Source organism: Haemaphysalis longicornis, unplaced genomic scaffold (genome assembly GCF_048455015.1).
Source record: "Haemaphysalis longicornis isolate Haplotype H1 unplaced genomic scaffold, Haemaphysalis longicornis Haplotype H1 scaffold_10, whole genome shotgun sequence".
NCBI classification, from domain to species: Eukaryota; Metazoa; Arthropoda; class Arachnida; order Ixodida; family Ixodidae; genus Haemaphysalis; species Haemaphysalis longicornis.
In genome coordinates, this window is record NW_027526204.1 from 68,979,273 (window position 1) to 69,005,947 (window position 26,675).

Below are 26,675 nucleotides of genomic sequence, written 5' to 3' on the forward strand. Positions count from 1 at the left end.
CATACTTTTTGACGGTGCCCTAGTTTGTGCAAACAAGTGCCATGAAGTCACCAAGAAATCGCTGCAAAACAGCCGGGCAGTACTTACAGCTTCTTTTGTTTGTCTTTGCATCTCTATTGTTTGATGTTTGTGATTAGTTGGCATTATTGTGTTATCGCTACAAATCAGTCTTTTTATTCATGAAAAGTATATCGTGTCTGCTTGGGCTTTTTCAAAGCAGCGCTAGTTTCGAACATTTCGCGGTAGCCGGCCTCGAGGGGAAAATGGTTTTTGCAACGCAACTCTTGCTTCAATGTATTTTTGTTAAATTTACAGCGCAATAAAGACACGCACAAGGACAAGTAAGGGATATACGCAGCGCTGACTTCCAAATGATACTTTATTGACACGGCAAACATTCATACATGCAAGATATAGTGACACTACAGCGTAAAAGCAGATAAGATAAACAAGATATTAAATGCACTACACTTTATCTGCCCGCCGTTGCCGTCCAGTGACAACACCTGCTTCCTTTAAGTAAGCCATTTCCTCCGCAGTTAGTGAGATTGAAGGAACACTGATGCAGTCGTCATGTTGAACCAACTAGCCCAGACGGCAACCTTAATAAGTTACGCTTCAAGGTAGTTTGCGGATTTAGATGTGATGGTGTTGCGGTAGGTATACAGCTGGGGTGTTTGGGGATTATAGTTGGGTTTACTGCCAACCCATACTCTAAACAACCAAACAATTCCCTAAAACCATTCCCCGTCCTCGCCATTTCTTGGCTAGTGAAATGCATTCATGTAATACCAAACTCAACTTTCTGCCTTAACATGCCCAACGGCGCAATTAAAGTCATAAAACTTCAATGGAGAGAAATGATTTCAATTAAAATGTGTTGAAGTGCGGCAGGCCAACATATACATATACAACTTTAACAAAATCCGCTCAGTTAACAACATCGGGGTGGGGAGTGGGATAGGGAACAAACGCGAGTTAAGGACGTATTAAAATTAAGAAGAGGAAATGGGTGTGGGCAGGGCATGTAATGCGAAGGCAAGATAACCGTTGGTCATTAAGGGTAACAGAGTGGATCCCTAGAGAAGGCAAGCGTGGCAGGGGGCGGCAGAACATTAGATGGGCAGATGAGATCAAGAAGTTTGAAGGGGAAAATTGGTCGCAGTTAGCACAGGACCGGGATAATTGGAGATCAATGGGAGAGGTCTCTGCCCTGCAGTCGGTGTAGATAGGCTGGTGATGATAACAACATTTTTGGTTCCCGGTACGCTTTCCGAGATTCTAAAGCCGAAATGTGTTTGGAACTACTGTTGTTCTGAAGTGGCACCGATCAATACAGCGGTATCTGTTGTGCCGTACCACATATCTCCTCGGGCATCCCTTGGACTTATAAATTTAGCACTTGGTCCGAGCCCCCCATCACCCGCTTTACTAATTCCCGTCACAAAGAATCGGTGCAGTTGAGTTTGGAAGCCGTGTTACCTCGTTGCAGAATATTTTGGCACAGAATATATTATCTTCGGGGCTCCGTCAAAATAACTCCGACAGCGCTGTCGAGTCTAGCGGGAGAGAGAGCTGCTTCCTTAATTTTCTCGGCGTTATTTTAACAGACTGCATACATACATACACACATACATACATAGGTACACAAACAAACATACATACATACGTTCACACATACATACATACGTTCACACATACATACATACGGTCACACATCCATCCATCCATCCATCCATCCATCCATCCATCCATCCATCCATCCATCCATCCATCCATCCATCCATCCATCCATCCATCCATCCATCCATCCATCCATCCATCCATCCATCCATCCATCCATCCATCCATCCATCCATCCATCCATACATACATACATACATGCATGCATGCATACATACATACATACATACATACATAAACACGCACTCATGCGCTCGTTAAGGGCAAGAAAAACATTGTTTTCTTTTCGCTTAGCAAACAATCCGCAAGAGATCGCACTTAAAAGGAACTTCCGACAGCGCCCAATAATTTGATTTGCACCTCTTATTTTGTCTCTGCTTGCGCAGCCTGGTCCATCTGAGGCTCTCTGAAAAACACCATTTGCCCGTATTGGTTTCTCGGGGTCGGTTAAGTTAATTATTGCCTCCATATTTATACGGCTCTGCTGTGACCCTCGCAAATAAGGATCCCGGCTGCCCGAGGGTTGACTGTCATTTTCACTTCACTCAGCAGTAGCGCTTCCAATTTTATTGTCGTGAATCGCAAAGCATTGCCAGCAAAAAAAAAAAAAAAGAACAAGAACGGGTTTATAACTTCGCGCATCTGAGATTGTTTTCCGCTTCGGAGCGTTTAAAGGGACCCTACAACACTTTTAGATAAGCGCTTTCACTCTTTCCTTCGCGTCTGGAAGCACTGCGAAAGCTACAGTTATCGCCAGCGCGGAGCGGCACTGCGTGATTTGCTCGTCACCCCAGATACGCCTTCCATTTGTGCTTTGCTTCTGTGACTTTTTCTAAGTTGCTATCGAGAGAGAGAGAGAAAAAATTTTATTTCTCCAGCAGAGGCTGATGTGTGGGCGTCGCCCCGTGGTGGAAGGCGTCAAATCGTTCATTGCTGCAACTGAAAGAAAATTCCAATTCCCCGAGGGGAAGAATGTGAAAGTGCGAATGCACGAGTTGAATTTGCGCGGTTCGTTAATGTTCGCGAAAGAGAGATCACACACACACACACACAACTACAAAGAAAGAAAGATGCATTTATTCACAGACACCTATTTGTGTTGTCGTTGTACTTGATTGCTAGAGCGGATCTCAGCTTTGAAATTTCGTGTCAGTACTCCTTTAAGCGGGTGCATTAGCCCTTCTCACGCCCGATTCTTGGCCAATCCCCCACGTGGGTATGTGCCATGTCAGCGGCCAGGCTGCGCGCGCCCTTCTCCACGTGCGCGGACATCGCCGGTGGACGCAGGTTCAGGGTCGCTTAAGAAGTGCATTGCACTTAAAAACCGGCGAACGTCCGCTACATGGCCTTAGGGACGTAATTCAAACCATCGAAGAACGTCAAGACCTGGAAAGAGGGAGAAATCTTTTGAGCGAGTTCACACGTTATCTGGAGGGCATAGGGCAGTAATTTTTGGCTGCGGTACTTTGCGACCCCCTAATCTAAGTACTGAGTGTGTTGGGTGACTACGCTCGGCAAGCATTTAGAATTTGAAAAAAAAAAAGTTAAAAAAAGTGTTGCAGGGTCGCTTTAACGCACATCATTTCACGCGGCACACAGACATCCTTTGACAAATTAATTTCATGCCTGCGGAGACGTTTCAACAGCTGGTACGTCAATGGGGTGCTAGCACTGAGTCTCGAGCTAGACTCTCTGCTCAAGGTGGCTGTTTACCTGGCGAAGACCAGATCTAAAATAAATCCCATCTGTGCGAAATTCTCGCACAGATAACGAAATTCAAAGTTTCAAACAGCGCCTAATTAAACAGGTGTTCCTCCTTCACATTTAACTGCTGGTGTAGAACGTAGGGGCATTGATGCGAGATTGTCAACATGAACTGCTTTCTCTAATGAAGCGTCCATAATCCTGCCTGCCCCATGTTTTTTTGGGAAAGGAGGGGGGATATAATAATTTTTGAGCCCATCGATGAAGGTTAGGACTCGTGACTCCAGCCCTGCCGCCGAAAATCCCCGCGTTCGGAAAGTAATCGCTCTGAAGTGGCGAAGCATGCCATTCTTTCAAGGATTTTCCGCCGGACTGGAGAAACGAAGTAACTCCCCGTTCATAACAAACAATCATTTACGAAACAAAGTACCATATTTAAGGCACGGCTTAATGAGCAGTATCGGCAGACCACCGCTCTTGCCTATCTACCAATTTCGGCCCCTCGTCACCGCCCATTTGTCTTTTCCACTGAATCCCCCTGAGGTTAAATTACACACATCGCCAGGCTCGTGACAGGCACACCACCACTGTTGTGTAATCACCCGGATTCGCTGGCTTGAGGTTGCCTTCGGTGCAGCAAGGCGTATAGCGCCCAAGAAGATCGGCCTTTGATGGGCCCGGCTTGTTGATCGGAGGAACAAATGTTCAAATGGCTCGCGTTTGATGAAGAAAACCGTTCCTGGGCTCTTACTCGGCGTTTTCAAAGGGCTGCTCGATATCAGCGACATTTCGGAATACTCAGGCCTCATGTGAGCAGGATCGACTGCGATTTTTTTTAATTCGTACCACAGTGAGCCTTCTCATAACAAAATCCCTTAATTCAAACTTTTTCTTTATTTCAAATGTTCCATGGTTCAAACTGCACTGCACTCAAAGCAAATAATGTCCTCTTTTAACGTAGTACCACTTATAAAGAAGCCGGTTTTCTGTTTCAAATACTTCTTTGTAAATTTAGTTTAATTTTGCGGGTTTGCCCTTCATTATCAGGTATAAGTGTCATTTTTTCAAATAGCTTTGCTTGAAACACGTCTACACCATCCGGCTATGTGTGCCTCCTTCTCGAGTCGTCTGCGTCCGTGCACGGGCAATATTAGCTCTTCTGTTGGTCCTCGCCGCCGCAGGGGCTTCGTGTGGACCTCCTGGAGGGTCGCGCATGCGCGGTGCGGAGGAGCCGGGGGGCTGGGTGCCGGACGCGGCCACGCGTCGGCTCTCCCGCTGGACGCTGCTGCTGCGGCAGCGCTCGGCCCAGTCCGGCAGCTTCGAGGCTGAGAGGACGCCGTCTTCGCCCAGGCGCTGCTCCATCGCATCGGCCGCAGGCGGACACGCATCAGGTGACAATGGGAACGGCGGCAAGAGATGTCGAGTAGCACTCGAACCGTATCGCGTCGGATCCTGGGAGGAGGGAGTGAAGAAACGGGAAGGGCTTCGCTTGAGGACTTCATCCGGAAATCTTTGTCGCCTTACCCCGTCTTCTTGCGCAGTACGCGCCTTGCGTCATGACCAACATACTGCGGCGAACCATCGCTTGTTTGTTTATGTTTTGTGATCAGCGCGTTCAGATGGAGGCGGACAGCGAAAACGCCCGTGTGTCGAGATTCGGGCGCCCGCTTAAGATCCCCACGCGTGGTCTAAATTACTCTCCGGAGCCCTCCACTACAGCGCGCGTTGTAGTCCGGGTGTAGGTTCGGCGCATTAAACCACCCAAATTTTAATTCGACGTGACCACGTCCGGTTTTGCTTTCCTGTACTTCAATGGGAATGCCCATTTCCGCCCATTTCCCCCTTCCGACGTATGCCGCCCAGGGAAATCTTGTTTCATAAAGAAAAGGTGTCACATTGTCGTCCCTAGCCTAGACTGTTCTTGTTTCGTCAATAATTTTCTCCGTCTCTTTCGGTGTTGCTTGGAAGGAAAGCGCTCGAGATAGATACGCGGAGCGCAAACACCGAGACGTTCGATTCACCGACCGTCTACTGTGCGCGTCACACTGTTCACTGCATGCGTTTTCGACGTTCCTGTTCTCCACTAGTTGACTGCCGGGCGCAAGTCCACTCCAATACACATTATTTAGTAAAAAAAAAAAAAAAAAAACCGTGCGTCGGTTCTTGTTATGTAGCAACATCAGCGTTTGAAAAACACTGGATATCGACGGAATTGCCTTAGGCGCTTTAAAGCGGCTTTGCGAAATTTTACACTCTCGAACCAGGTGGCGATCTCTTGGAGGCCGGTTCCAAACGGGGATGAATGTTAGCTGAATCGGTTTTATTTTGAGCGTTGATTACCGGAGGAGGCCGGCGACTGCATATTGGACAGTTTTAGCTCAGTGTGCTAACAACCTTGTTACCATACCGTTTTCGTTCCAACAAGCGCCGACTGCGCATGCGCGCGTGACCGCGGGCCATAAAGTATGGCACGCTGTCGAAAGCAGACAACTGAAGACGAAGGCGAAGAAGCGTTTATGCCAGCCGCCCGCGTGACTGTACTTCAGCCGCCGTATTGCCCACAAATTTCCGCGACCGGTCGTTTGAATTGATCAGAAAGCTTAATTATTGGGTAACTAGAAGTTTCATCGCAGTCCATGTTAATTCATGTGACGGCCAAATTTCTTCTGCGGAAGCGGAGTTAGACCTATCCGGTGAACTTAACCAGAGCGAAATCAACGCTGCAGTCCTGGCCATTTCCCCCCGAGGGGGTACTTGTCAAACAATTCGAGCAATCATCATCATCACCATCATCGTCGTCGTCGTCGTCCACATCACCACCACCATCATCATCATCATCGCGCATCGACTGATTCAGTCCTTCCTCTTAAACCAACCATTGCGTCCCCATTTTGCAAAAAGCAACACTGCATATATTATGTTAATTAAGATCTGAGGTAACAGTGGGCTTCTGCACAATTCTGCGGTGATTTGCACGGCTCATAAGTACACCTGCTGAGAAGGTTGCTCAGGACGCAAGCGCAGCGTAGTCGCCTCTGCCATAGAGGAATAAATATTTCTTTCTCTATGCCTCCGCGTTGAGCATGCGCATTCGTTACCGGTTGAGCTCGGTAATTCTCTGCTGCGGTGATGATCTGCTGTATTTGTTTGCGGTAAACGATGGCAGCGGCAACAGGTACACGGTAATTATGAGGCCGGATTGAGGAATAAGGCACGGCGCTTGTTAGGAGAAGACACACCGGCAAGTAGTCAGTACTCTGGAAGGTGTGACGAAACAGTTTCGTAGACCTGGCCCACAACAGCCAACCGTGTTGCCGAGCGCGGTTTTCAACTCGCACAACAGATCCTGCACCGAAACGCATGTTCTAGCAGATGCCATGTACAGTACGTACGGCGCCTATCCCCGTAAAATTTGCGAAAATAGAACAGCGTTACGGATCAAGGTCGAGAACTGGGCTAGTTGGTATACATTCATGATTTACCAGCGCAAATTAATCGGGACGAGAGAGGAGTACACAACACGAGCGTGTTGTGTACTCCTCTCTCGTTCCGTTTAATTTGCGCTGGTAAATCATGAGCGTTACGGATCCTGTACGGAGGCCGCAGCCAACAGGTTGTTGGGGTCACGTGATTCTCGTCTGCACAGCTGCATACGAGGCATATGAAGGTTGTGTGGTTGGAAAAAAGAAAAGAGAAATCAAAAATTGGGTTATAAGCACCTCAATATGTGTTCGCGCGTGTTCAAGCCAAAGTGGGTTTCGTGGATTGTGCTGTTTCATCTCTTTGTAACTGCGTATGCGCTTTGTCGATGAGGGGTTCCAACTTCCCTGCAGTATAAAAAAATTAAAATGTGACCCTCCGTTAAAGGCTGGCGGTCCTCTTAAAGACAGGAGTGAAGTATTGAACAGATATATAGTAAACTTTTAATTTCGGCCTGCGCTTTAAATGTGTAGTGCATAACTGGCCCTTTCAGTTGCCATTGAGGAACGCGCCGTAATAAACTGTGTTCTGCAGCGGCTGACCGCGGTTATAACCGGGTTTGCCGAGCGGTAGCTCCGTTTTCACGCCGATAGTACGCAGTGACCGCGCACACAATTTAATCGCAAGACAAAGCACGGACGCTGTCGGCGCTGTCTGCGCTGTAGGCGCGAACGGACAGCGAACTTGGATCCAGTCAGCGCATCCTTGTATCGCTTTCAGGTGGCAAGCGCCCTTGTTCTCACCCCCAGTCCCCCTTACCGCATCCTTCGATCGGAACAAAGGAATGATTAGACGCTTTCACTGCGCAACCGCCCGAGGCGCTGACTTGACCATAGCTGTGCTTAAAAGTCAGATATACTGTGGGAAGCGCTTCGCCGGCCCTCTGTTCGGCTGCAGTAACGGCGCGCCGCCGGCAGCCGACCGCGGAGGCCATGGGCCGCGCGACTTGGGGACGTCGGCGCCCGTGAAATGGCATAGAAAGCTTCGATTTAAAAAAAAATTTCTTGGGATTTCTCCGGTATCTTGTGGCCTGAGACGCCGTAGCCGTGTTCTTTGGCATCCCCTGACGTGCACAATACCCCTGTACGTGCGCTGACCTGCTATTGTGAGCATCCTCTTATAAGGTAACTCCTCCAGCATCCAATTGGACGACACCCACGTCACATATCTCCACCCCCAAAGAGCGCGTCTTCGAAGATGGAAAATATATCTGACACTTTAATGCAGGGATTAGGGTAAACAGAGTTGCATGTGAGCACGTGGGTTTAATTACCGGCCGCCTCGGCCGCTTTTCAGGTGGAGGCGGAAAGCAAGAACGCCAGTTTGTCGAAATTTCGGGGCACGTCAAAGATCACCAAGTGGGCAAAAAATTATTCGGAGCCCTCCACTACAACGCGCCTCATAGCCCGGGGATAGCTTCGGCGCGTTAAACCCGCAAAATCTGTATTTTCTTCGCATATTATGGAGTGTCGCATCACAAGAAAAACGATTCCCGCCCGAAACACGGAAAGGTGGGTATCATTGACTCATATGCCAGCTCTGCAGATGTTTCAACGGATTCCCAAACAAAAGAACGAACGACTTACAGAGCTGTCATCCATGCGGTTGCTTTTGTTTCATTTGCTGGCTTCGTTTCTCTTTCTAGCGTTTAAGAGTTTGCGAATCTTGTTTTAGTCTCGCTTTCCTGCGTACGAAACGGGGTGGAGCTTTCCATCCGATTAAATTATATACTTTGCACCGCTGTCGGAGCGCGCACACTCAGGCTCCTGAAAAAAAAAAAAAATAAGAAAGGAAAACCGAAAGCGGAAATCTAATTTTGGGTTGACGCCGGCGCGCCGAGTTTGTCGGGATATGTACTCAGTGTCAATATAAAGAAGGGAGGGAAGATAAACGATTCAAGGATGAGCAAACGTGGTGCTCGCACTTGTTGAGATTTCCTGAAGGAGGTTATCAAGCCGGCATGCATCGCGAGGGAGACTTTCGTGAGGGCTAAAGAAAACTTATTACCTAATGTTAAATCAAATCGAGAGAGAGAGCGAGAGAGAGAGCTGGAAGCAACAAAAAAACCCGTGTTAGTTTTAACGCGACTTGGACTGTTGTGAACACAAAGTCCGGTTTCATCGGTGGCGCTCCGACCGTACAGCCACTACCCCGATAAGACATACGATGTTCGTTTTATGATTTGCATGGCACTAATAGATGGCTTGCAAAAAAAGGGGCTACATAGATGTTCAATTTTAGGGAAAGAGACAACATGTACAAGCGGCGTGATGCGGCAACGACATAAAGACAGCTCTTTGCCCGCTCGAAAAAAAAAAAAAAAAGAAGAACGCCTCGTAAAAACCTGGCGCTTCCCGTTTCCAGAAACAATCACCATCGCGGTCGTTATGACCGTTCTTGATGACCGTTCTTGATGATGGATCAACGTAAATGGACATCTAAAGTTTTTAGGTACCTAAACATGAAAGGCGTGGACACACAGAGGTTAAGGAAGACTAGAAGGCTAACGATGAAATACGGAAAGAGCAGTGGAGAATCCAGGACAGCCAAGGTAGCACAGAGGGAGTTAACTTCAAGGCTGTTCAGGGGACAAAAAGAAGATTAGAATGCAGGTGGACAAAAAGCAGAGAGGGAATAATGCCTATAGGACAGCTACCACCTATTCGCCGCGAGCTCGACATGTAGGTGGCGACACCGTAGCGCTGCTAGTGTGGATGCTCCGCTGAGCGGCCCGTAAGAATGCACACTGTGGGCGCGCTTCGTGCTTTTTTCTCGCAGTATGTGCGCACGAAAGGCGCAAACAAGAGTGGTATGCTGTAGTTCGGTTCCTCAACGTTCAATGTATAGCATGGAAGCGGCAGTCAGTTTTCATTACTACGCCAAAAAAAGCGACGGCTCATCGGGAATCTCAGAATTGCCGTAATTGTGACAATGAACTTGTACGCTGTGGCTCGTAGCAACCTCGATCTTTCCAGACTATGGCTTTGAGCCTTCAATAAAAGCATAAATAGAAACAAATCAGGAATCCTCGATCTCTGAAACTCAGTTTACAACGGCAATCTCAATCGTTTTCACTGGTAGCATGACGCATTCTTGCATTTGTGGGATGCCCTGAAATGTTAACACTACTTAACTGCCCCGAAATTCTTTCTAAGAACTTACGATATTTTTTGTGCGTTCAAAAGGCAACATAAAATTACTGAATTTTGATCAGCGCAGAGATATAAATGTAACCAACGGGTCTTTTAAATTAAATTTTAGCGACTCTGAAGGAAGGTTTGATGAATAACGGTTTCAGATCACTTATTTACGGCTTTCGTCGCAAGTGAACTTGCGAATTGAATTATCAACGCACACAGTACAATCAACATCTCATGTTTAGCTAGGTTTTAGCAAAGTGACAAGCAGGTTTACAGTGTGCAAACCAAGCTTCTGGGATCTCACAGTGAGCACAAGTTTTCTGTTACGGCTGCTCTTTTAACCATTTGCGTTCCTTTTAAAATCTAACAGGTGCCTGCAACAGCGAGATGTGTTTGTATTCCTACGTATAAGGTCGCTTCCGAACCCTAAAGATGGCAATAAATGATCGAAGTTGCGCTGTTGCAGATGTAGTAAAACATTTCCTTTTTATTTCTCGTTGCGAATCAGCGCAACGGGTTCCCGGTAACTACTTTATTTTGCAAACTGAATATCGCCTTTGTCTTGGCATTTAATTCTTGAGGATTGGTTAAAAAATGAAATTCTGTGCATTTCCTTTTTTTTTCGGGAAGAGGGGGGGGGGGGGGGGGTCCTGCCAACGTTGCAAGAGCAGAGAGAAAAGAACGCATGTAACGCGAAAAGCCAATTTAAACTATGGTTATCAGTATTACTTACAATGGAAACTACACTAGGCGTTGTGTTCTGTAGCGGTGAAAAAGCAGTACTTTAACACGTATTTTCAAAATTAATTAAGCCCCCTTTGGTCCGAGATTGTCCAGGAATTGTGGCTCGCCTTTTTCAAAAATGTATTGAAAGCAAGCATTGTGGGAAAAAATTAAAAAAAAAAATCAACGAGTCAAGGCACACACTCCTCACACATGTGGGCAACAACGTGCATTATATTACACGTTTTCTCCTCTTTCTTTAAACTTAGGTCCACCTTAAGAGGTTAAGACGTGACCATATTAGGCATTTGGTTATGCTGAGTGAGACACGTTTCTGGACAAGGTGATTCATGTCGGATTTGAAAATGATATATGAAAATGACACACGAAATGCCACACGACAGACGCAAACTCACAACTGCTTAATTTTACCGAAAAATCCCCCATAAATACTCTTGCGCATCCATAGAAACGTATTTTAAATAATATGTAAAATTAGCAACTCGATACAGTTGAATAAATGTTTATTCCTCCTCCTCAGTATAAACAACGACTGTCCAAAAATGGCATTTATTTTAGAAAAGGTACGGTAAGGACGCGATCACACAGGCGCTTGCTGGTGTAAAATACGTGTCCGGTAATGTATGGGCGATAGCTCAGGGGTCGTGTGCAGTGTAAATGTTTTTGTCTGTTTCTTTTTTCTATAAGGACACAGCACAGTTTTACAAGGGTGTGGAATTTGCACGCGTATGCACAGGTCTTGTCGCTTCTTACCCGTTTCGCGTACTAAACTTTTATCCTTTAAATAATCACCACGCCACCTTCAATAAGCACCCTTCGACGTTCCCGAAACGGCAGACAACTGCACTCAGCAATAGGAAAAGTGCAATGTGTGTAAGCAATGTCCACACTCAAGCGGTGACCACGGCGAAGATGTTTCGTGGAATTAAGCCAGCGCATTAACCCTCAACGGCCGCTGATTATTGCGTTTCTAGAGGAAATGCGCAAGCAGAGGTAACTATGTCATTGCTTACTGCCAAACGAGCCCACATATTGGTTGTTTTGTCGTGTGCAGCACGCGTCTTGCGCCGCACGCAACGTGAAAAAGCAGACGACGCGAGAGCGCCATCCACACTAGGAGCGGTTCGTCCCGCCGCCGCCAGGGGCCGACTCTGTTCGCGCTCGGGGCGAATAACAGGAAAAATAAGTATGTTTACCTAATAAGTTTTGAGGCCTGCCCTAAGAGCGGCGCTAGTGTTAAACGAAGAGTGTAAAACATGGGTATATTAGTTTGTTTTTAGTTTTTTTGGTAAGATGGCACATCATCAACCCGCTACAAAGGGGATACCACTATCAATCAACTAATCGATCCATCATCATCTCGGCTTACCTTCGGCGCTTGGGAAGCATGGATGGTTCATTCCAAAAGGCTCACTTGGCGATGAAGTACCGCTATCTTGCCGCACATCGTACGACCTAAACGTAGACATATTATAGAACATTTTTTAAAATTTAGTGGAATAACAATCCCGTTCGTCTCACTTTGCTTCCTAATGGTGCCCGGTGCCAAAAAAAAAAAAAAAATTCTAGACGTCTTTATTGGAAAGCGTGCGAAGCCGTACACAAAGAAGGCGCGGTATTTTTAACTCGCTGACTGGCTTTACGCTTTCTCAGTGGTGAGAGATTATCAGATGGCTTATACACTATTCATGGAAACATTTGATGCAGATGACGATGCAGTGCGGATTTGTCAGAACCAGCGGTGCCGACTTCTCGCGCTGCGCTAGGACATTGCGGAGTAGGCCAAGCTGCATTTTAGGTGATAATACATTGGTGCAGTGAAGCCCAGCCGCATAATAATTGCCACTTTTAAAAGGTTAAATTACCAAAGGAAAATTACGCAGGAGTAAAATCCCCGCGGCCAATCATCAATCCTCACCTAACGCAAAACACAGGAGTTAGCTAGAACGAAGCGAGCGAGAAATGTGAGAATCTTTAAGATGACGTCACGCAAGCTCCGTTTTGCTTTGGTTTCCACAGATTCGTTTGAACAAATGACCACAATAAGGATAGTATTCATTCTCACTCTAGCAAACGCGCGTTACTTCCGCGACTATTGAAGGTGAAAGATTGGGCGCTGCTTAATATCTGGCCAGATTACCCCCGGGTGTCGGTTGCCTGAAAATATTGTTATTTACATTGTGAAAACGAAGTTGAGAAGTTTTAATTGTTCTACAATATGGGGATTTGCATTCTGGTAAAGGCGTTAATTTGGGCACATGTTCATATTCTCAATAAAAAGGGGCAAGGGATGAGAAACTGTCGCTGCCTCTCTCCCTCTCCTCCAAAAAAGATAAACAAAATCTGTATGTTCGAAAAGCTCAAAAGACTTGTCGGCCACCACCATCATCATCATCATCATCACCTGCCTATCTACGCCCACTGCAGAGCAAAGGCCTCTCCCATTTATCTCCAATTACCCCGGTCCTGCGCTAACTGCGACCAATTTATGATATCCCCGCAAACTTCTTGATCTCGTCTCTCCATCTAACTTTCTGCCGCACCTGCTACGCGTGCCTTCTCTAGGGATCCACTCTGTTACCTTAAATGACCAAGGGTTATCTTGCCTTCGCATTACATGCCCTTCCCACGTCCGTTTCTTCTTAATTTCTACTAAGTTCGGAGGGCCTGCGCTTGTATGCCTTGCAGTTGCTGAATATTGGTACAGCACGTACCTGAAAGTACAGGCAGGCTGTATGGTAGGGAGCCCAAGAATAGTGCGTCGTACAGCTGAAACATTGACTTCATAGATGCTCCCCACGTCTTGCCTACCACGGTGCACGTCAACAGCTGCAACCATTGCTGTGGCTCGTGATCACCCCTTACCCACTTACGTGACAACTGAAACACTCAGGGCGCATATTAGGCACCTAACCAGGCTGCCGGATCATCACCTTGCTAGTCTACCATCTAAACGCCCCCATGCGTCTTTCGCAAAGGTTGTAGCTTCCAACATCACCAGCATGCCATCCAACTACAAATCTGCGATGAGGCCGCCACTCCCACTTTGGTGTACGACGCAGCCTCGAGCATGCCTCACTATCCCAGGCTTAACAGAGAAGCAAGATTTTCCAACGCTGGCAGTACAGCAGCTAAGTCTCATTTATTTACACGAGAGATACAGTGACCGCACCCATATTTACACCGATGGCTCCGTAACAAGATCTAGTTCTGCCGGCGCCGTTGTTATACCAGGAATGTCCATGTCCTTAGAATGGACCTTTTTCCAGTACCGGTCCCTCTAGCGGCCGCCACGGCGAACTAAAAATGGCAGTAAGGCACACCCCCAAGAAAGTTTGGCTTTCGGAGAACTCGTGCACAAAATATCCTGGTCCTGCTGCCCCTCCCGCACTGACCCGTCACCCGCACCTTTCACATGAATGTCACGGTAGCAGGCGAACGTTCTCGTGGCTAATCTGCCATGTTCGAAGCGCCCCCCCCCCCTTTCTTTTTAAATTTTCGTAACCCCCTCACTGGCAGCCATGTGCTGGTAGCGTGGTCAGTCTCAAGCGTCTTCGCCCCTTTTCTTAGAAAGCCATTATTGTATGCACGTACGAACCCACCACGAGGAGTCCAAAGAGAGAAAAAAAGAAAACGTGCAGGTTATAGATAGCCGCTCTTTAAGCAGAAAACCGAGGGGCGCGCTTTGGTTTATTTTGCCCGAGGCGCCTGCCAAGAATGGCGGACCGGCAGCCCGCGCATGCGCAGATCGCTACTGGAAAAAGGTCCATTCAAAATAGCCCATCTTACCACTTCCACGGCTGCAGAACTTACCGCCATTCGTTGTGCCCTTCACACCGTTGAACAAACTTCATGCCGAAGATGGGCGATCTTCTGCGACTCAAAGCCTGCGCTTCAATCGCTCCTGTCAGCCCTGTGCCGTGGACCTCATGAACAGCTCCTGGCCGAGATAAGACTACTGTACGACCGTGCCACCCAAGCGGGTCATGACATTGCCTTTCAGTGGCTTCCCAGTCATTGCGGCATTGTCGGAAACGAAAGTGCGGACGCTGCCGCTCGCTTGGCACACCAAAAAACGGAGACCATATCTATTTCGTTATCCAGGACGGACGCCGCTAGAACTCTCCGCAAATTTGCTTGGGAGACCACGCTATCCAAATGGACCACCCAAGAGTTCACGAGCACTCGTATTCATGCCCTGGACCCCCATCTCCAGCGCCACCTTCCATTAGGCCTCGCACGATCTGATGCAACCATTCTTTGTCGTCTCTGGCTTGGAGTCGCATTCACAAATGCTTACTCCTATTTGATTGGAATGGCAGCCAGTGAGGCGTGCGAAGTCAATGAAACACCAGAGACCATACGACAGGTCCTCTGCGATTGTTCACGATTTTCATTGGAACGAAGCCAGCTCTCTTCGACTCTACGAAAGTTAGACTCTCGGCGCCCGTTCTCTGAGGAGACAATCCTGGGCCACTGGCCTCCTCCGTCGTCTGCGGACAAGGCGACAAAAGCGCTCCTGTGTTTCCTCAAAACGACGGATTTGCACAAGAGACTGTAGCGCAAAAGACTACCCGCTATGAACTCAGTGAACTTTTGTGTCTATAGTCTCCTACCGCTAGGCTCACCACACTGCGCTATGTCTGTCCCTTTCCCCTTCTTTTTCTATTTTCCTCTTTTTCCTCATTGTTCCCCTTTCCCCCGTGCAGGATAGCATACTAAGCCGTAGACTGATTAACATTCTTGCCTTTCCTTTACCTTTCCTCTCTCTCTCTCTCTCTCTCTCTCTCTCTCTCTCTCTCTCTCTCTCTCTAATTTCTACTAATATGTCCTCAACACGCGTTTTTTCCCTGACCCACTTCGCTCTCTTCTTGTCCCTTAATGTTACACGTTTCCATTGCGCGGTGAGTCGTCCTCAATGTAATTTGAACCACCTTAGTGAGCCTCCAGGTTTCATTCGGCTTTCATTCCAGTCATTCGTTGTTGGGTATTTGCTTTAGATACCTATTAGGAGAAAATAACTGAGCATTGTTTCTTTTTGGCATAAATAGCGTTCTTTCCTTGCAGGTGACTTCGACAGCGGGGCTGTGCAGTTGGTGGCGTACACTAGGAGGAGCAGCCTGGTACTTCTGTCATCGTCCATGGAGGACTGCGCTGGCGTGACGGTGAGCAGACGATAAGGCCTGAATAATCCTCAGTTTAAACAAGAAAAGGCCTAGTTCGAAAACTATAGCTTTGACCTCTCACGATGCAATTAATGCACAGGTGATGTTAGAAATGCTAGACTCTTCGGCTGATAGCAAAATATTAGCTAAACCTATCCCGCTATGGAAAATATCGTGAAGTGCGTAAACACAGGAAGGGCTCAAGTGGTTGGACGATTTCACAGAAACTGCCAAGGAAAAGAAAGAAGTCGCTGGCACTGTAAGGGGGCCAGGGGACCATGCCTCCATTGCCGAGGTTATCCAGCTAAAAAAAAGTGGGAAGGGGGCCACTAACTGTGCATATTATCAAATAAATACTAACGATTGTAATTTTGCTTTCATAGGCTACGTACGCACCAAGCTTAGGCGGCCACGATGATCAGCCGTTTCGCTATAGCTGCACAATAATGAACGACATACCGTAAAAACCCGCGTATAATACGAGGTTTTTTCCAAACTTTTACTATGTAAGATTTGTGCCTCGTATTATATGTGGATCCCAAAGTTTTCAGGCGCAAATTTGCACTTTCGGTTTCGGTTTTAGCGGAGGGTGTGCCATCTTTCGGTGGCGTTAGCTGGCTGCTACCTGCTACTCCTCTCAGCCGGCGCCATTTTGATTGTTTTGACCACGCAGAGGATCGGCACGTTCACCGCAAGTCTATAACGATGTCGGATGCACGAAGGCAGTATATGGTTGCAATTAAAATAAAAGTTATTTTATGTGCCGAGACCATCAGGAATTGATCTGCAGGACGGCAGTTCGGCGTCACCGAAGGCACCATTCGCGGGTGGAGAAAGCAACTGGTGCTTGACTGAATAAAGTCTGTGTGGTATCGGCGGCCTGGAGCACTGTTGGGGGTTCCCGTCAGTGCTCGTGTTGGACGCCTTTCGCTGCCACCTGTCCCATTCTGCGAAGAAGTTGTTGCGCGAACCCCACACCGAACTCTGTCATTCCAGGAGGAATGACATCGCAGCTGCAACCGCTAGACGTTTGCATCAACAAGCCTTTCAAAGACTGCATCAGGTCCTGCTACCAAGACTGGAGAGGTCAGGAGACCCGTAAGTGACAGCTACCGGATGGCTGACGCGGGCTTCTCCAGCGGTGCTTTGTGGCTGGATCGCGGATGCGTGGGCCAGCATCCCAGAGGAGCTCGTCAGTCGCTCTTTTAAGAAATGCGGCATCTCGAACACCCTTGATGGCACTGAGGACCACTTTCTGTGGGAAGACATTTCCGACAAGGCGACTTCAGGAGACAGCGGCAGCGAACCTGACGATGTTTGAACGGACGTCGGGAGACAGTGCGAGTGAAAACTGACAATGGCTGAACGGTAACTGCAGTGCAAATAAATGTGTTCGGTGCTCTTAACCTCGCATTATATGCGGATGAAAACTTTTTTTTCTGATTTTGCTGTCCCCGAATTACACCTCGTATTATACGCGGGTTCGTATTATACGCGGGTTTTTACGGTAACCAGAATTCTCGGTTTCCACACCCACTTCATCACGAAGATATGTTCAAAGATTTCATCTATTTTTCGCCAAGGCATTTCTTATTTCGTGAGGCATCTTGTAGTACTACTCCAGAAAAGCGGCAGTAATTACTGAAGAAGCACCGCGGAGCATGAGACGGCATGTAGCAACTTGTTATTGGCGATGCCGATTTTGTCTTATTCTCAGCGTATTGTCACTTCGACACGAACGTTCATGGACAGTCAGCGGCGGCCACTCATACTATAGACCTCTTTTTCCAAACTCTATCAGGCTTAAATATTTCCAAGTGTTGCGCTACCGCGTGTTACACCTGCGCACCCAAAATTTTATTTTCCAGGGCGTCGCAAATGCCCGGGAGTCGGACAGCAGTCCCGGCCGGGAAACGGCAACGGCTGGCGCATCTGCGAACGGATTGCTGTGCGGGACGTCCACCGCAGGCGCTAGAGGAGCGCAGTTCGAGCGCTTTCTCGAGGAAGCTCGGCTGCGCTGCGCCAGCGCCACGGAGGAGCAGCTGGCCGACTTCGTCAAGAAGAACCGGGACAGCTTCGCGCGACTCCTGCGCATCGAGTCCTGCCGGCTGGGGTCCGCCAGCGCCGGGGCCTCGGCAGGGCCCAGCAGCGACCGAGACTCGGGGGTCTTCACCGAGCCGGACGCCCCGGTCCCCGGGAGCTCTGGCGGCCCCTGCTGGCCGCCCGCGGCTTCTGCGAACGCGTCGTCCAGTGAGGGTGACCTCCGGGAAGCCCTGGACAGGAGCGTGGAACCGGACGCCATGTCCGCTGGTTCCGCTGACCTTCGCGCGCTTCTGAGGGCTTGCCCTTTTCTGGACAGGTAAGGCGAACTTGAAGGGACCCTGAAATACTTCCGATAAGCGCTTTCTCTCTTCCCTTCGCGTCTGGAATGACTGCGAAAGCTATACTTATCGCCAGCGCGTGGCGGCACTGAGTGATTTGCTCGTCACCAGAGATACGCCTTCCATTTCTGCTTTGTTTTTGTGGCTTTTTTTAAGTTGCTATCGAGAAGCGTTCATCGCTGCAACTGAAGGAAAACCGGCCAACAGCTGCTACATGGCCTTAGTGACGTAATTAGAGCCATCGAAGGACGTCAAGACCGGGAAAGAGAGAGAAATCTCTTGAGCGAGTTTACAAGTTATCACGGGAATAGAGCAGTAATTTTTGGCTGAGGTACTTTGCGATCCCCTAATCTAAGTACTGGGTGTGTTGGGTGACTACGTTCTGTAAGCAATTAAGATTAAAAAAAAAATGAGAAAATTGTTGCAGGGCCCCTTTAACGGTTACTTTGGAGTAGGAGAAGAAGCGAGGGAGAAATAGGCTTGCCTTAATTGCGTACAAGGACAGCACGGGTGCGAGGGTTTTCCCTGACTGTCCTGGCGAAAACTTTCTGAGATTGTTCGCGTGGCTTCGCTCTTGCGAGTGTGTCGTCAAACGTGTCGTCATCACGGGTAGTCTTCACCCGGGCTTGTGGGGCACGAGCAGTCTTGACTTTGCCAAGGAGGCCGAAAGGAAGTGCCCATCAATCAGCGAATGAAGAACGATTGAATGAAGGAACTTATTATTTATTCTTATAAACTTTATTTATTTGTTATTTTATTATGTATCAGAAACAACAGGGGCTGTTAGTGCGCTCGACCAGTGGAGAGGATCCCTAGTCCGGAATTCCCTGGCTGTGGCAGGCTGCATGCGCGGACTTTCTCAACCAGGTCAAAATAACTAGCGTTTTTGCTGGTCAAGCGCATCGTCCAATTTTGTATGGCGGGTTTGGGGATGAGCGCGTGTTGGTAATATTTCAGCACATGTCAGAGGGCCCTTATGGGGGGGGGGTGTAAATTAGGTTGTAGCCTTTAAATTACGGTGTATTTCGGAATACAGGTGTTGCTCGTGTCTAAAGCCCCAGATTCCTAATGGGCTAGAGCGTCGCGTGGCCAGCTGGGTAACATGATGCTTCGCAGCGAGATTAGCACACCAATCTGTGTGAAGCGTGTCCTAACCACGCAGCCAAATCACACGACTCGGTCAACCCGTAACGAGGCTTGGGCTTCACAAACAGAGTTCGCAGCTTGGTGATGGCTACGTGGACACTAGATATTTTTGTCATTATGCATTTTAATGTGAGCATATACAAATCAGCATGTGAATTTGCGAAAACGTTTTGATCGCGTGGTATTTATTATGTTCAAGAAGTCATGGAATTTTAATAAATACCAAACAAATATTCCCCGCCATCTCAACACCCTTCAAGAAGGGTGTTCATTATTTCAACACCCTTTTTTCCACGAGGGTGTAAACTATAAGTTGCGGTGTTGGAAGCTAATGAAAAGGGTGTAAGAAAAGACCTACGACTGTGAAAAAAAGATGTAAGGAACCTCCAACTGTGTATGTATTTTCTACATTTTCTACAAACAGCACCTGATGATGTTTAAAATTGGCATAATTGGCATAATTTATTGCCGGGGAAGCTGTTTAACCTTGAGCTAGGTTTGGTAACGTTAGCAAGAAATACCGAAGAAAAAAGTACTCCGCTTCCTGTAAAGGGTGCACCCCCGCAGATTGGTTGTTATAACTGGGTAGCCGGATTTCGAGCCTATTCAAGTGTTACAAGGGGTGAATGCGTAAGCGCACCTTCTATTATTCCATTTCAAAGGTACTAGTTTTTCGGAATTTTAGAACGGCAGAAAAATGGCGCAGCTTGCACGACGGGTGCAACGCTGGAGAAGCTGCAGAGCTGAGGGTATGCCTAGCTTGGTGGATCCACTGTCAGTGTGGGGGACACACTAGAAATGCCTCGTAAAATCCGGCTACGTTTGGCCTCACCCCTCAACAGTTAGGCTAGCTAAGCAAGAACATCGCAAAATCTAACAAAGCTTAGCAAAGCCTAGCAAAACATAGCAAAACTTAGCAACCCTGAAAGAAGCCACGTTAACCTTTACTGCCCTGTTTTATTTCTTTTTTGCAACTGAACACCCATTTCGCACCCTTTCAACACCCTACTGAAAACCAAGCGTGTTGCAGTCGGTCAACAACCTTTTCGCCGCACATATATAGTCTTTTGAATTTTAAAAATTCAAATTGATGTTTTACGTGCCAAAATAAACTTGGGCATGAGGAGCACCATATATTGAAACGAGTGATCATTGCAGACGAACACTTTTTTTCATTTGAACGTTTCTTTGGAGAGCAGGTTATGAACGTATGTCTTGTACTTCACAGTGCGATTACACATGCATGCATAGCCTTATACAAATAAACAGCTGAGCACCTTTACCACACCCTTTCAACACCGTACGAAAAAACAAGGGTGTTGAAGTTGGTCAGCACCCTTTTATCCACACAAAAAAGGGAATTGAGATTCACGAAAAATGGTGTAATGGCCTCCCAACACCCTTTTTACTCTTATGCTGCACCCTATTTGTCCCAAAAGGGCGTAAAAAAGTTTGGTGTAAAAATAAAGTCCAACCCAAACTAACCAACCCAGACGATTTACTGCACTGCGATTATTCTCCCTAATCTTTTGGTAATACGGGCATTCCATGGCTTTCCCTAGCATTCAACTGTGGTCGTCGTCGTTAGACAGAGGGGTGCATTTCCTGTCTAATTTTTCACGACCACACACGCCTTTACAGTTTCAAACTGCTGCGACGTTGCCGGAATGGCGCAATGGGATAGGCATCGAGGGATCTAGGTTCGATTGCGACCCCGAGACGCGTTTTTTTCTTCATTTCACCCACAATAATCATGACCGTCAAAGAAAGTTGGCTTTCCTGCAGTGCGTTGTGTGTGTGGGCTACTGACGACATCAGTGAGAGGCTGAAAGCTTCGCTTTAAGAATAGAAATCAGTCGTTGGAGTCACTGCGAGTAGTTCACTTGCTAGTCACCCAGTCCAGAGTTTAAAACGTCTAAGAATGCCTAGAAGACGCTGGCGTGTCTAAAGCAGCTTGACCGATCGTTTCCTCGTTGTGCGTATTAATTTTGCAGTGAAGTTTTATCCTCTAAGCAGACAAGGATATCTTTATAATAAGCACACTTCTGTGGTGCGTGTAGTAATCGGCTTTAGATTCTATCGCGATCAATAAAAAAAGAGGATAACTCTACGTGTATCCTTTATCACAGCCGATAACAAAATACAACTATTGAACAATCTGATGCTTTAGTAAATCTTCTGATACGAATGTTGACCGCAGCTCTCCTGTATGACGCACGATGTGAAGAGCATTGACGGTCAGTACCACGCGCAGCGTTTGCTTTCACAGTTTTTAAATGGGTGGTGTTGAGGACGAAGCTGAATGATAGGGGGATTTGGGGCGGGGGGTGGTGTTCAGAAGCATTTACTGCTCCCCCAAGTGAGTTATGGTGTCCTAAAAGTTTCCGCTACTTGCTATTTGTTTGATTTTCGAACAGATACTAATGCAACGATTTCCTCTATTTTCAGCAGTGTATAGTATGTCGTCTATTCATATAGGCACGTGATCGTCCCCTCTCTGCCCCATCACCTGCCTGGGCCTTCCACGGCTACTTCCCAAGTGGAACTTCGCTGTGTGCGTCTTCAGAACCATTGCTCTCAGTCTGACAGTTAATTTGTTCACACGTTTATTTCTTTTCTGTCGGCATTCCACTTCTCCTTTGTTTCCAAAAGCCCACCATTAGTTCGTATTTAAGTTCAGAACGCAGTTATTGTCTGATAAGCACATGGCGTAACATTGCTTGCCATTGATAACGCCACTTCTCAGATTACTCGCATTTCGTTTCGTACCATGCCAGGGCGGGGGGGAGTCACCACGGCGTGCATCGTTAAAGTTTTTCCGTGTCCGGTCACCATATTGCAGGGCCGGAGGGGCCTTCCTAAGCGACGCAGTGTCGGAGCCCCAGCTCCGGCCGAGGCCCCCGCGACCGTTCTCAGAGTTCCCGACACCTGCGCGGCCATCGTGTGGGGAGACTGGCGGCATCGGCGAGGTCGGCGTGATGGCGAGTCGCATGAGCTCTTCGTTCCATTTCACCACCACCAGGACGCACTTCGAGTACTGCGGGGAGACGAACACCTTCAGGTGAGCACGGCAGCGCATCGGTGCGCGCGAATGGCTTGCCCGGAGCAGGACGCGTGTTCGCACTGGAAATCTTGCCCTGCTTCGCCTCTGGAATCTGTTCGGCAGCTACGGTAGCATTTGGGCGCTTGCAGCTACCATGAGCTGTGCTACGATGTAGCACAGTTTGTGCGGCTTCGCCCAAACACGGAATTTTTAGTTGGTTGGTTAGTTGAGTTCATGCCGTGTACAGATAGTCATACTATGCGGGCAGGACAAATTATAACTCCTAACGGCGAGTATAAGCTGTTAAAGCCCGTACATGCTCTGCATTCCTTGGGCAACCCTAGCAGGGGATTGTGTTGCAGTTTTTTTCTTCTGTGGTGCCAGGTTCCGTAACCAGGAAGTGAGTGCGAGCCTGGGGAGCAGCTATGAGAGCCTGTCCGAGAGCGAGGACGAAGAGGAGTCGCCGGACGACGAGGACAAGGACAAGGCGGTGCCCGCGGTGCGAAGTCCCGACGAGGCCGACGTGAGTTCTCGGAAAGGAAAGTTGGATAAAGCAAAAATTAAGGCCGTGTCTAGAGTGCCGTCCGACGGTATTATAAGTAGTCCACTATATCGACGTCCACCGGCGTTTTGTGACAAAATTTCGGCGTCTGGCAGTACATCGCCCTACATAACGTAAAGCTAGGCAACCTAACCTAAACATAACATAAGATAACCTAACGCACACAAAGGAATCATTTAAAACACCAAAGCTAACCTAAGGCATAAAAATTACACTTCAATTAAAAATGAAGAAAAAAATAACAAGAGGCAAAAGCCGGTCTCGAACGACCGTCCTTAGGATTAAAAAGCTAAGACGGATCCTCTATGCTACAACGACAGACGCGTTGGCCGGTGCTAGCCTAGTGTTAAATACGCGAATGTCGTCGGACGGCACTCTATCCATGCCTGCAGGGATCAACTAGAGTGCCGTCGGACGGCAGTCTAGACACTGCGTAAAATTAAACCCAGTTTCAACCAGTGTGAAATCTGCCGCAACAGCGGCGCTGTGGTTCTCTTCTGTCGGCTAGAACGTGCGCTCGCCTGAGAACGGAAGCGCCGTCGCAGCGCAAATTCGCACGGTTGGCGCAAAGCAAACGCCAGGCGGCTCCCTCCCCTCTGCCTCGCCTAGCTAAAGGGAGAGAAACCCGCCTCTGCGAGGCCACTGCGCCTTCTATCGGTGGGTGTAAGAACCTGCCAGCGGCTTCGCAGAAAAAGTTTCCCAGACACACCAATAGGGGGAGCAGTGGTCTTGCTGCCGGCAGGTACGCGAATCTGCTCCTTTTTGTGCGTGTCACACGACCGACAGCAGACGTATGAAAAGGATCGACCTATAGCAACTCCGTTGCTGAAAATGACACCTGTCGTGGCATGCACGGTACCGCTTTTCGTCTCTCTCCAGGCTGCAAAAGTGGACACGAACGGAAGCGGTTGCGTAAAAAGTCGCCCTTAGCTGCACCGAATCCGGCCTCTTCCGTATAACCGGTTTTCAAGAGTGCGAAACCCTTTCCGTGGCAACCAGTTTTGGGAGCACGGAGAGAGAAGATAACGTGGCCCAAGCGAAAACTTTAACGCTGCAGTGGTGGCACAATCCAATTGGACGATATTTATTGAAGAACTAAAACTAGAAAATGCATGTCCGACGCGGCGCGCTCGTTTTGGTGTACGAATCAAATTTGGTAGAAGGCGGCGATTCCAATTGGTTAATTAATCGTAGTACTGACGACGTTTTTGGGGCGCAAGAGGAAGACAGCCCACAAGAATAGTACACGGACGGACAATGAAATTGTCGTATTCTTGAGTTTCGTTCAGCGATAGGGCCTCTATAACTAGGATTCCATGCTTTCGCGTGGTACTGGTAACACCGACGTGCAATTCCGGAGGCCTTTTTTTTTTCAACTCCGCACAGACTGACAAACCCCCCATTCGATAAGTCCTGAAAATGCAGGAAAAATTCTGTCCCTCGACGTGGTAAAGACATCTCATTCAAAATTTAGTTTTGGCAATTAGCAAGGCTCTCCTGTCTAATTAAGCGAAAGTCCAACTAAGGGTTCAAGCGGTGTGTTGTCGGTGCTCTGTCCTCTGTGCAGTCGGCAGGGGCCGCGGCGGGCCGCGTGGCAGAGGAACTCCTGAGTACGGAACGGACGTACGTGGACGTTCTCCGTCTGCTGGACCAGACACTGGCCTTCCGGCTGGACCAAGAGAACCGGGCCCACTCCCTGGTGCCCCAGGCCACTGTGGCCGCCATCTTTTCCCCGCTCAAACCTCTCTACCGGCTGCACCACGACTTCCTTCTCCCGAGGCTGCAGGAGAGGCTCGACGCCTGGTGGGTCGGCGTCTTTTTCTTTTTTTCGCTTGACGGCTGCTACCAGTTCGGCTGCGACCTGCCACGGTAGCTCAGCGGCTAATGCGTTGGCTGCTGAGCGCGAGGACGCGTATGTGATCCCGCCTTCTTGGGGTCAGCACAGACTCAGTAAAATAAATCCCGGTAAAATGTTAAGTGCAGAGCACTTTACGCGCTCGCCTTGTCGTCCTAGCTTGTTCGCTCGACCCAAGTATATAGAGCACCAAGGTGGCGTCCCGGGGTAACGCTGTTGTTCGCGGCGTACCCCAGAGGCTTCGAAAGCCATGCGGTTTATTTAGTCACAAGCGTTCGAAACTCGTGAAACGCTGGCGCTTGTCATACATCTTCCCGTTGTTGAGCGCAAAGAAAACTACAGGTATATTTGAGGAAAAATATACACAAATAACCGGTGGTGGTGGTGGAAAACATTTGTTAAGAACCGGCAGCGCCCGCGTTCCATTAGTTAAGGACGCCCGTTGGGTTGGTTTTTACTAAACGCAAAATGTGGCAGTGCAACGCCGGCAAGTGCGGGGATAAAAACACAAAAGAGAACAGAACTCCCGCTGGCGCACTTTCAGACAGAGGGCGCGCGAGCACTGTGAAGGCGGGAAATTTGAATTGCATTTCGTGTTAACAGTGAGCGGAGAACGGCGCTACGGCCCGTTATGGCAAATCACTCCTCTGCACTTCCGAGAGCTTTCACATTGAGTGGAACGGTTTTAATTTTTGAATATGCGACCTCGTCGTTGACACTAACAGATGCAATTGATTTGTTCCCTTGATAAATGAATCGCGAGACAGTTGCTAACACTGGCAAAAAGGAAATTCTAAAGGAAGGCAGAAGTATTTCCCTTGGCTGATAATTACATTTTCCTTTTTTTCCGTGTATGTTACCCTGAGCGGGCTATTGAATGCGTATAAACGTAATAAAGTCTGACGACAACAAATTTTGCAAATTTCGATCCGCGCTGCTTGCAGGGAACGGGACCCCCGGATCGGTGACGTGATGAAAGACTTCGCGCCTTTCCTCAAGATGTACGCCGAGTACGTGAAGAACTTCGACCAGTCCGTCCAGCTGCTGGCCTCGTGTTACGCCAAGCACCCCCGATTCGCCGCCGTCCTGGACGAGATTCACGTAAGGGCGGGTCCCGCGTACTTACCAGACTGCTACATTCGTCTTTAAAGCCGGCTGTTTAGTTAGCAGCTTTATTTCGCGTGCGTGGCCTAATATCCTTGCCGCTGACTATCATTCTCTCCAAGCTGCACCTCTCATGACCATTTCATTAACCCGTAATTCAAGTGAATCCTGGCTTCTGACTTCAGAAATCAAGAGTTACTTCTTGAGGAGCATAGAACATGCTTTTTTTCCACTAGTCAAGGGACTCTCTCGCTTCGGGCATTGCGTGACCTAATTTATCTCGTGCTCGTCACCGCAGGCGATGCCTCAATGCGGGAGCCTCACGGTACAGCACCACATGCTCACGCCTGTACAGCGAGTACCCCGCTACCAGCTACTGCTCAAAGGTGAGCCACCGTGTACGCTTAGAATAACTTGCGGTCAGGGACTCTGGGCCTCCTGGTACAGAGTTCTTCCATACACAGACGCAGCGAAACTCCCCCTTGGAATATCCCCCGCATGCACCCTCGCCCCCATAATTTTTTTCGCAATTTGTTGTCTGTTGCTACTACGCTGCCGGTGCAAAAATAAATATTCTAGAGCCGGTTAAAAATTCTTGCAGATTTGTTGATGAGCGCATGATATTTTATTGCGTGTCCTTCGTAGGGTTAAAAATTCTTGCAGATTTG

General features: G+C 48.3%; 1 protein-coding gene across 3 annotated transcripts in view; it reads left to right on the forward strand.

Annotated features, from left to right (window-relative positions):
• LOC144158683 (FYVE, RhoGEF and PH domain-containing protein 2-like) overlaps positions 1-26,675 on the forward strand; it is a 67,585-nt gene that overhangs the window by 25,198 nt on the left and 15,712 nt on the right. For 2 of the 3 annotated variants that reach the window (XM_077689720.1, XM_077689719.1), the window contains exons 2-9: positions 4,569-4,778; positions 15,819-15,916; positions 17,785-18,275; positions 22,286-22,504; positions 22,871-23,009; positions 24,616-24,851; positions 25,848-26,004; positions 26,306-26,393. In XM_077689720.1, coding sequence (XP_077545846.1) covers positions 4,601-4,778; positions 15,819-15,916; positions 17,785-18,275; positions 22,286-22,504; positions 22,871-23,009; positions 24,616-24,851; positions 25,848-26,004; positions 26,306-26,393 — 1,606 coding nt within the window. In that variant the 5' untranslated portion in view covers positions 4,569-4,600. The remainder of the gene's footprint in view (positions 1-4,568; positions 4,779-15,818; positions 15,917-17,784; positions 18,276-22,285; positions 22,505-22,870; positions 23,010-24,615; positions 24,852-25,847; positions 26,005-26,305; positions 26,394-26,675) is intronic. The other variant, XM_077689721.1, reaches the window with a different exon arrangement.